We start from the raw sequence: 11,128 nt of genomic DNA on the forward strand, positions 1-11,128 counted from the left end.
GTGAGGTGGATCCTAACCTATACCAAATTATGGTGGAGGGTAAGTTGCTTATCATTGTACTTTATGTAGATGATTTGATTCTAACAGGTGATGAGCTGTTGATACTTTCATGCAAGGATGATCGTGCTAAGGAGTTTGAGATGAAGGACTTGGGCCTCCTTCATTATTTCCTGGGATTGGAAATTTGGCAGCGCAGTAATGGACTATTTGTTTCTCAGGGTAAGTATGCTCGGGAGATACTGGAGAAGTTCAACATGCATGGCTGCAAGCATGTTGATACTCCTCTTCCTGGAGGTTGGAGGAAGGAGGATGCTACTTCAGCAAAAGTAGTGGATGCCACTATTTATCGACAGTTGGTGGGGTCGCTTATGTATCTGGTCAATACACGACCTGATATATGCTATGTTGTTAACTAGCTTTCACAAGCTATGGTTAAGCCAACCAAGCTCTTCTGGAAGGTAGGCAAGCATGTATTGTGTTATCTTAGAGGCACATCGGGATATGGATTGTGGTACAGACAGGAGGATGAGGTGAAGCTATGTGGCTTCACGAATGCAGATTGGGTAGGGAGCCCAACGGACAGAAAGAGCACATCTGGAGGGGTCTTCAGTATCGGGTCGACAGTAGTTTCTTGGTACAGCAGGAAGCAGAGATCCGTGGCACTCAGTTCAGCAGAGGCCGAGTATATGGCAGCAAGTTTGGTTGCATGCGAGGCTATATGGATGAGGAAGATCCTGGTTGGGTTGTTCGGTTCATGCTTGGAGCCTACAGTGATTTATTGTGATAACCAGAGTTGCATTAAACTCTTGGCTAATCCAATATTTCATGATAGATCTAAGCACATTGACATCAGGTACCATCATATCAGAGATTGTGTGCAGTGGAGAATCATGTTACTTTCATACATTCCAACGGAGGATCAGGATGCTGATATCTTGACGAAGGCGCTCACCAGGAGCAAATTCAAATACCACCGAGGTAGGATAGGGGTTGCTGATAATCCATATCTTGTTGAGAGGGAGTGTTGAGAATGCAACAAGATGATGGAGCTTAGTGGAAAGAAGTCGCCTTCACTAAGTGGGCCCGCAGGCTATTTTTGGCGCAAAGTCTATTTTTAGACATATGGATCATGGTCTATGAGTTGCAGGATGCTATCTGTGGATGATTGGTCATGTTGGTAAAAATAGATGGACTTCTATTTTTAGACATATGGGCGGATTCTATTTTAGACTGCCAGGCTAAAAATAGAACAGTCGAATATTATTAGCTCATAATAATATTTGGACTATAAACATTATCTTATCCTCTTAGAGCACTTCATTTTGAGCTACAGATGTGGCACATGCAGCTGTCAGAAGGAAATACGCTTTTCTTGTGGGTCAGTTGAGCTATTGCATGGTGGACTTCAGTTAGAACTCAAGTGGTTGAGTTTTGGTGGAGTTGATTGTGGAGTTGATGGAGTTGTGTTCAGTTTGACTTGGTTAAACTAGTTGTATTTAGTCTAACTGCAGAATACACTAGTGATGAGTGATGTGAATTAATTATTAATTAATTCACTAATTATTAACTCATAAAGCAACTAAAGAATACATCGGTTAACTCAGTGCATGGACAGTTCAATGGAGACAGGTGTTAGAGGTTGAGATTGCTATCAGTTGTGACTATAGTTGTGCATGACATCTTGCACAATCAATGGATTGAGTTATGCCAATGAGGATTGCGTGGTTCAGCCAAGGAAATATGAGTTTGGTTCAGCCATTCATCATTATTCTCATGGAGGATTGTGCAGTGGAGGCAGGCAAAGCAGTGGAGGAGATTTGAACCTGTGATTGATTCAGATCTGAGCTAGTTTTGTGTGTAGCAGGTGGAGATAGTACTGAGTACTTGTGAGGAGTATTGTACTATGTATTGTTACATGTTCTCAATCATTATAATATACAGATAATGTGGGGTTTTCAGCTGTATGCTTTCCCCGGGTTACATACTGTGTTAATGTGTGCATGCGATTGATGTTTCATTGTTTTTAATGCTGCTAAATTGATGATCAACGTCGAGGAGGTTATGTATTATGCATGTATTCTGGAATAGTGTATAATCGGGATAATCTCTGTGAATAAGTGTCATATTATTCAAAATTTCTACATTTTACTGTTTTATTCAAGCTCCATAGTAAACTTGATTTCGGAAGATATAGAATTAAGATGATTGAAAAACTTCTCCATGTACTAAAATAGCAATAATAATGCCTTATATTCAAATCTTATGAAAATTTGTTTAACAAAAAGAACAAAAATGTTGTGGATATGAGGAATAAGAATAGAGATATTATATCTTAGAATAATTTATGATACCCTTCAATTGCATTACCTTTTCCCCTTGGACAAGGCTCCACCTATAATTCAATGGCCTCAATAGTGAAAACAGTGTACTTTATTAAAATATTATTTTTATAATTTAGGAGATTGGGAGGTTCGTAGTTATTTTAGGGAATAAGTTCCAATATGGGATGCCAATCTCACTTTTTTTTTTTTTTTTTTTTTTTTTCTTTTTTTTTTTTAATTTTAAAAAATATTAACCATCTCTATTCAAATATGAATGAAGGTTACATTTTTCATGTAAATATTGCATTAAGAAATTTAACATCATATATCAAGACACGTTTCATTTTAGTACCTTTCAAAGTTATTCCTTAGTCCTTTTTTGCTTTTGTTACTTTTTATCCTCATGCCACTCCCTTAGAAGAGGCTCTAAATTGAAAGCATTAATTCAAAAGTGAAATAGTTTGGATTTGTATGAGAAATTATATGTACTAAATTGACTTGATTCTTAAATCCTTTATTGTACTTAGAGTTTTTAGATCCATGCAGTTTCTCGATTTTGACTAAAGGGGATTCAAGCAAAAGTAGTATCATTAGAGTATTAAGGTCTTCTTATCTATAAAACATAGAAGGAATGAATTCATCAACATGCCCTTCTAAATAGCCAATAATAACATTCTCTAAAATTGTAGCCTCTTGAATTTATATATTATATTATTTTCTTTTTCATTTGTTGTACATGAGGACATGAATTAATCTATAAAATATCATGGATATTCCACTGGATAGATTTCCATAGAAAATATATTAAATTTAATCGAAATCTATACTATGAAGAGTAAATTCCTTTAGCTTCCATATATGTTATGATTGATTATGTTGTTATGCATGCAATATATAAAATGTAGAAAATGGAGAATAGTGAAATACAAACACCCACCAACCACAATGAACACCAAGATATGCTATAGGAAATACTTCCTAAAGAAAACCCAGTTAGAAGGTGAGGCTACTCTACTCTATTTTTTCTGTAATGGAAATGATGCAAATCCAAGGGGTAAGGCAAGCTTATTCAGTTAGTTAAGTCATATGGCCCATGTGATGTTACAAAATAAAAACCTGTTCTATTCCCCTCTCTTTGTATCTAGTCACGTGAGCTCTTTTATACAATAGAACAAAATGCACACGAATAAAATGGAACCCCTTTGCCCCCATAAAGTTTGGATTATTACACAACCTGATAGCCAATTAGGAGTTAAGTTTGATTCATTCAACTCTCAACTAGTTAGAAAGTTAACCCTTATAGAGCCTTATTCATAGCCTTCATGTGGCTGTCCCATTTTCCATCGATAACCAGGGTTGACATATAATCCTTTAGAATAATGATGGTGAATCACGATAGGTAAATTTTGAGAGGCATAAATTTTTTATCCCAACTCTAATTAACATATTTATAGAACCATTACCAAGGTATCTCAATCTTGAATAGCATAATGAAGTTTAACACTTTTGTTAGGAATTTTTCCCTAAAGAAACATCATTTAAGGCCTCAAAAGGGAACCAAAATGTTCTAGACCCCAATTTTCCAAACAGTGTTTGGTCAATAAAACTCCTTCTCTAAGTTCATTCCTTTAAATTTTCCATTCTAAAAGCATCAATTTGGATGAAAAATAATGTAGTTATCCAATAAAGATCATATGATTTTGTTCCACAAAATATTTACTGAATAAGATTTTTCAATTTCATTAAGATTCAATATGTTTACAAGTTTTCATGGAAGTTGCCTTTCATTAGTTTTCCGTTCTTGCTCATCAGCAAGCACTTGCAGAGAATTCAACTAGAACGCAAAATGCTTACATGGTTTCATTGGTTGTTCCAGTTCACTTGATCAGGTGATGTATGGATCAATTAGAGTAGGTGTGATGAATAAGCTCAATTCTGATCATCTTTTTCAGTAGTATCTTCCAATAAAGTTTGCAATTAGTCTACAATTCAGGTTTTCAATTTGTAACTCTGATTTTTCCAGTATCAATGTTGCAGATCAAATTTTTGGTAGTACAAAATCATCTCTCTGTACATAAATGGGATGCCTAAATGATCTTAGCATGCATCATTTGACCAAAATATTGCAGCTTGAAGGCTCTTGTATGTGATATGTCCCAGCCCTATTCAAAGCTGTAAAGTGTGTTTTCTGATGATCTCCTTGGTACTAGTGGTAATGCTTCTAAGGACAAGGGCAATCCTTTGATAGACTATAAGATGGGGCAAATGAATGGAGCAAAAATGATGGGAACTGAATAAAACCGAGTGGTCAACTGAAGAAGAATGGTGTTCATCTGAGGATGGGAATGCTCTTTTTGATGGCAGGTCACATCCATTACAACAATTCGGATTTAACAAGCACCCATTCTTGGATTTCATGTTTCTTGGCTCTTTGATGAGAAGAATGAAGGGAAAATACATGTTAATATATTATTTGTGCCCTTTGATGGAAGTTTTGTAATGAATGACTGAAAAATACATGGTGAAAGAAAAATGCATATTATAGTAATTGAGGAATGTTTTTCACTTGTTGAAGTTATAGTATTGAATTTAACACACTAACACTTTACAACAATGAACTAACAATCTTCATGATGAAAATAGCAATATGGAAGATTTATCTGCATAATGAAAAAGGCAATATGGGAGATTCCAATCATGTTCCAAGGCATTTTTTAAAATGTGGATGTGAGAAAAGGTTGTTGTGGAAGGTGCTGTTTGTATATGGGAATTTCCTGATCATTGTGTGTAATCCTAATGTTGATAGATATATCTACTAAGTGGTTCTAGTTAATGGGGCATTGATTTGAGCATTCAATATATCTTTATTCTTTATCAAGGTATTTTTTTACTGTATTTGCATTCTTCAATTTATGCTTACGACGTTTCCTTTGCAACATCTAGTGCAAATGCTAGTTATAAATTGTACAGTTATTTTGTTAGAGAAAAGGATAGTTGATTATTACAAGCTTGTTAAATTGTACCATTATTTTGTTTGAGAAAAGGATACATGTTTTGGTAATTATTAAAATCATATTAATGTCCTTTTAGAGAGATATATTTTATTGAAAATTTGATGATTCTTTTAGGATTTGTTCTTGGATATATGGAAACTTTTTTGAATGATGTATGAAAACTCAAATGCCCCATTTGTAAATCTGCATGTTTCCCGACCGTAGACCTGCACAAAAGTGGGCATGACTACGCGATGCCAAAGGTCGACGGTCACTTTTGGGGAGTGAAGAATCTTGATGCTAGCACCTCCCTCCTCCCTACAACGAAAAAACCCTAAGAAACATCGTCATCGACTTATCTAAAGTAAGCAATATATATAATTGCTATTGCTATTATAAAAATGTTAATATTAATATTACTTAAATTTAATGTTAAAATATTATTAATAATAATCAATAGTAATATTATCCAACGTTTACTAAAATAACCTAATATTATTATAAAATTAAATGTAGCATTATTAATGCAACATTATTATAATTGCTAATAACATTATTGTTAATGTTACTGATACTGCTATTAATAATATTTTTTTCTAAAAAATATTAATAATAATTAACACTAGTGTATTATTGAACCTTTTATTAAACCTAAACTAAATATTAGTAATCTTATTGTTAAACCTAATCTTAAGAAAACCTAAATGATTATTACAAGCTTGTTAAATTGTTATAAATTGTACGGTTATTTTGTTTGAGAAAAGGATACATGTTTTTGGTAATTATTAAAATAATCTTAATGTCTTTTTAGAGAGAAATATTTTATTGAAAATTTGATGATTCTTTTAGGATTTGTTCTTGGATGTATGGAAATGTCTTTGAATGATATTTGAGTCATGTAGTGTAATCATGGATTCTTAATGCATTATAAATACTTTTATTTAATAAGAAATACATCTATCTCTTAAAAAAACTTTGTATTATAAATTGAATTACAAAATTGAATTGAAGTGGACATGTGGTCTAAGGAGACGTTTCATAATGTAATGGGCATTTCAAGAGTGAAGTCACTTTTCAAAATAGGTTATGCATGTTTTACAAAGCTAAGTTTCGATGAAGTGAATATGATTTGTTTAAACACTTGATTTAGATATGCAAGGAAGTTACCTCCATGCATTCTATCCATTGATGTAGTGGGGTTAGCATTGAATTTTAGTCGTCCAATTAGAATTTGTCATTAAAGAAAAATTTAAAATGCTCACTTCCAATAAAGAGAGGCCTTTCCACATTTTTATTTATTTTACAAAAAATAATAATTTATAGAAATAAAAAATGAAATTATGTATTTTAATAACAAAGGAAATCAATTAATTTTAAAAATAAAAATATGTATTTTAATAATAAAAAAATTGACTAATTAAAAATATATATATATATATATATATATATATAAAATAATTATTTATGATATATCCTATATTAAAAATATGACATTATTGGATATCCTTGAAAACAAAAGCACTTTCTATATATACACACTATTAGTAAAATTATATTTTTATATTAAAATCGTAGACATTATCCAATATCCATGAAGCAAAGATATTATTTTCCTAAAAACTTGAATTACAGGAGAAATATAAAAATAACCATCCATTTATAGAAAATATATTATTAGACACCATAAAAAATGTTATTACAAACCTCTCTCCATGAAAAGAGAAACACTGGAAAAGTACATTACACACAGCTTTTGCCCTACACAGATTTTTTCTTTGTAAACACCATAAAGTAGACAATCCAACAGGCTAACAGATCAAAGTGGGACTTCAAAAAACAACGAAAGTTCCGTTACCCTTTTGTTCCTTTTTCTTTCCTCCCAGGGTAACGGAAGCCAAATAATGGGAATTCAAATAACGACGGAAGCTGCATTAACTTTATTCTTGCACTCTAGCGAAAACACACGAGGGAAGGGGAGTAGCCAAACGCTAAAATTATACGTCGTGTATTTTGCATTCGATGTGCTCTGTATCGACGGTGCATATTTGCTCGTCCACAAGAGAAAGAACTTCGCCCGTGGCCACTGCATGTTTTGCATGCACTGTGTGTGCAAACTCTACAACTCTTTGGCTGTTTATTGCAATCAAAACAAAAAAAACAGATAAGAAAAGTTAAATAACCATCCATTTAAAAGTTTGGGTAAATAAAAGCTATAGTGTGAGAAGGCAATGCAGCAACCGCCTTAAATGTCCTATATACTAGGATATATTATTCGATCAAAATATTCTATAGTTTAATTCTTGAACAATGTAGTCTGTAATTTATAGTTGCTTCAAATAAAAATGCAAGAAGGGTATTTATTTAGTGGGCCAGTGCGATGAAATAATATGCATGCTAGCATATTATTAACATTGTGTTAGGAGATGAATACCTGTAAGCCCATTCATTGTCGAACCATGCGACCACTTTAATCATGTCCTCTCCCACGACCATGGTGAGTGTGGTATCTACAGTGGCTGAAGCTTTGGAACCGCGAAAGTCCATGGAAACCAAGTGATCGTCACACACTGCGAGTATACCATGGAGGGGTCCATCGGAAGCAGCCTTCTTGAACGCTTTCCTCACATCATCTACGGTGAACCCCTTATTCCCCACGTTGACTACCAAGTCCACGACAGAAACGTTGGGGGTGGGCACGCGCATAGCAATGCCGTTGAGCTTGTCCTTGAGATTGAGAGTGCTGGGTAGCACTCGAGATAGTGAATTAATGGATATATCGATGTTTGTTGGAACTATGTTTAGCGCCGCCGCCCTTGATCTCCTCTTGTCACAGTGTATTGCATCCAACAGACTCTGCATTAAAGTCATCCAATCTGAAATTAGTTCATTTCCATAACTAACTATTCCTGTAATATGAAACAATAACAGTTAGTCGAGTTAGAATTCTTAAAATAACATTAATGTAATATTGAACTATATTTATTAAAACGTGATGAAGAAATGTGGAAATTAGCAAATTTTCCCAGTAATTTTTTTAGAAAATGTTTACAGTACAATCCAATCTGTACCTGATCACTGGTGTATGAAAGTGTTGCAGCTACAGTCCCTTTCACTATGCCTGCATCAACCACACCACAGTGACACCATTTTTATTATTGTTATCACTTGCGCATCTTAGTTAAAAATATCATAAATCAGGAAGAAATCACTTACCACCGAACTCTTTGTCCAGGGTTTGGATTAATGGAGCAAGGCAATTTATTGTGCCAGAGCCATTACTGCAAAGTGAAGTGATGTCAAGATCAAGATCAAGATTGAGTGAAGGATTGATATTATTATCATTTGGTATATTCTGGAAAGATTGAAAGAGGAACAAGAAAGCCTTCGTGCTGAGAAACCAGTCAAATCAAGCATCTTCTCTAACACACACACACACAAAATAACTCCACACCACTAAAATTTAAATCTAAACTATTCGAACACATTCAGCCCACCTGTAGATCTTTCTCGTTTTGCGCTGGTAAAACTCAATGGTCACTGTATATATATAACTATACTATCAAATCCTACGTTAGTTATGCAGGGCAGATCTGAGAAAGGAATGAAATGATGGTTTCTTTTTTTAACCTAATGATGTCGTGCGCGTCGTGAGAGTATTCGCTGTCATTGATTCCCACAACATATGTGGGAATATCGTCGCCCTTGCCAGGTGCTGTAATGATCACCTTTTTAGCCCCGGCTGCAATGTGCTTCTCAGCTTGGGTTCTCTCTGTAAACTTTCCAGTCGCCTGCATCATTGGATTGCATTAATTCAAGCTCAACCAAATCTTTGTCGACATCATTGGATTGCATTAATTCAAGCTCAACCAAATCTTTGTCAACATCATTAGATTGCATTAATTCAAGCTCAACCAAATCTTTGTCAACTATAGTTACTACGTATTCGTCGAAGCATATATATATATTTGTATTTCAAAATATATATGCCCCTACCTCGATGACAAGGTCGACACCCAGGTCCTTCCATGGCAATAGCGAGGGGTCTCTCTCAGATAGAACAAAGATTTGTTTCCCACCCACGCTCATGCTTCTGTGACCATTCGCATCAGTCGCTTTAAATACGCCCTCCACATCAGCTTCAAATTTACCCATAATTGAGTCATACTTGAGAAGGTGGGCAGCCTACACTCACGTTACAAAAGTAAAACTAAACGTTATAAAGAATCTAAACATCGACAATATATATATATATATATAGACATACGCAGTGATATGAACAGGCTCCCGTCCCTCCCTGGTTATAACATACATACATTTTCGACACCAGTAGTGTCATTGATGGCGACTATTTCAAGAGGCGAGCGCTTGTGGCCATGCCAGCAACGCATAAAATTGCGGCCAATGCGTCCGAATCCGTTGATAGCGACTTTCATCTTTGCAACGGTTTCTCCTCTCACGGCTCCCGTGTTTCCAGCCTGATTATTTCAGTTACCAGATAAAAAGTAATCAGCAATACGAATGGCCACGCGAGCTGTGATGAGAGAATACGATTGGGAATAGTATTGACTCACCTTAGCTACAACCTGTGAGGCAACCGCATCAAAGAGGCTGAGGTTGTTCTCCCGTACATGTCTTCCATATGTGATACAACTAGATGTCGACTTCAGCCCCGCAAACTCTGATATTTCACCTCTCTGCAGTGCACACAAGATGATTTTTATTAATGATTTCGGCCTTGCAGCGGCACGTGAAGTGGAAATAAACCTGAAGTGAAGCTGTTACTGTATTAGAAAGTCAAAATATATGAATGCGAAGGAAAATAACCTTGAAGACAGAAGGAAGCGAGCGGGTCAAAGATGAGGATGTGGCAGCTGCAGGGCGACGCGCGCGAGCGGGGGCTGCTATGTTGGCTACCTGTGCGGATGAAGCTAAAGCCATTCTTGATCAGAGATTGGTTGCAACAATACCTTGCAATTTGGTTGATGACTTGACTGATCCATCTGCCTGTCTGGCTATCAATATATATAGTTATACACAGAGGCACACTCCCTTGTGATATTGTATTCTTCAGAGGCTTCTCTTACAATATATTTGTTAGAGACACACAAAGAGGCTTCTCATACAATAGATTTGTTATACACAGAGACAGAGGCTTCTCTTGCAATATATTTATTGTATTTGTATTCGACCGTCTCTTTCTTTGAAGGAAGTACTCGATAACGTTGCCCTGTACTTTCTCTGATTCTTCCACGCAACTTTCTTGCATTTTTCAATTCGATGGCCCCTGAATTTGACATTAAAGTAAAACGTGCTTTTATGATCATTAAAGCAAAAGTATGTTGTTATCCTTACGCGAGACTATTATTTTTATATTTTTATTTTTATCATTAAAGCAAAAGTATTAGAGTATTATTTTTATATTGTTTGGAAAGGAAAATTGGCAACCAAAATATGTCGAAATGTCGATCAATCGGGTCTTGCTTACACGGGCATTTGTTCTTTCCAAGAGAATGTTGCCATATAATAAGATTATTATAGTTAACCAATCATGTTGAGCAAAATTCTTTAGAATTTCCTTACCATTCAGAATTTAAGAGGATACTATTAAATAAGAGTATGATATTATTCAATTTCTTTTAAAGATAAAAAATTATATTCACAAGGTAATGAATAATATTTTCCTAAAATTTCTCCAATCTTCCATTAAAATTGTGTATTAAAATTTGGATATCTTTTTTTTATTAAAAGAATATTTTTCTTTTCTCAATCAATGATGTGGCTCTTGAAATGATTCCTTTCTTAACAAATAATTGT

General features: G+C 34.8%; 1 protein-coding gene across 1 annotated transcript; it reads right to left on the reverse strand.

The window, feature by feature from the left end:
• Positions 1-6,970: 6,970 nt before the first annotated feature.
• Positions 6,971-10,461, reverse strand: LOC149143233 (glyceraldehyde-3-phosphate dehydrogenase A, chloroplastic-like). The gene is made up of 9 exons (XM_089448597.1): positions 10,139-10,461; positions 9,886-10,008; positions 9,628-9,789; positions 9,308-9,496; positions 8,942-9,102; positions 8,528-8,592; positions 8,383-8,432; positions 7,746-8,167; positions 6,971-7,444 (listed from the first exon to the last, which is right to left on the reverse strand). The coding sequence occupies exons 1-9, from the start codon at positions 10,250-10,252 to the stop codon at positions 7,309-7,311; spliced, it is 1,422 nt and encodes a 473-aa protein (XP_089304723.1). The 5' UTR covers positions 10,253-10,461; the 3' UTR covers positions 6,971-7,308.
• Between the last annotated feature and the right edge of the window lie 667 nt (positions 10,462-11,128).

This window comes from Pinus tabuliformis, chromosome X (assembly GCF_031772625.1).
Source record: "Pinus tabuliformis cultivar Carrire ecotype Pingquan chromosome X, CPIR1, whole genome shotgun sequence".
In the NCBI taxonomy this organism is placed as follows: domain Eukaryota; kingdom Viridiplantae; phylum Streptophyta; class Pinopsida; order Pinales; family Pinaceae; genus Pinus; species Pinus tabuliformis.

What these genes read in the sequence shown, in the direction of transcription:
- LOC149143233 (XM_089448597.1), bottom strand. Translation starts at nt 10,252, where the DNA reads ATGGCTTTAGCTTCATCCGCACAGGTAGCCAACATAGCAGCCCCCGCT. An exon ending in CGCTTCCTTCTGTCTTCAAG is followed by an intron (nt 10,009 to 10,138) that starts GTTATTTTCCTT and finishes TGTGCACTGCAG; the next exon opens with AGAGGTGAAATATCAGAGTT. An exon ending in GTGTCGACCTTGTCATCGAG is followed by an intron (nt 9,103 to 9,307) that starts GTAGGGGCATAT and finishes CCAATGATGCAG; the next exon opens with GCGACTGGAAAGTTTACAGA.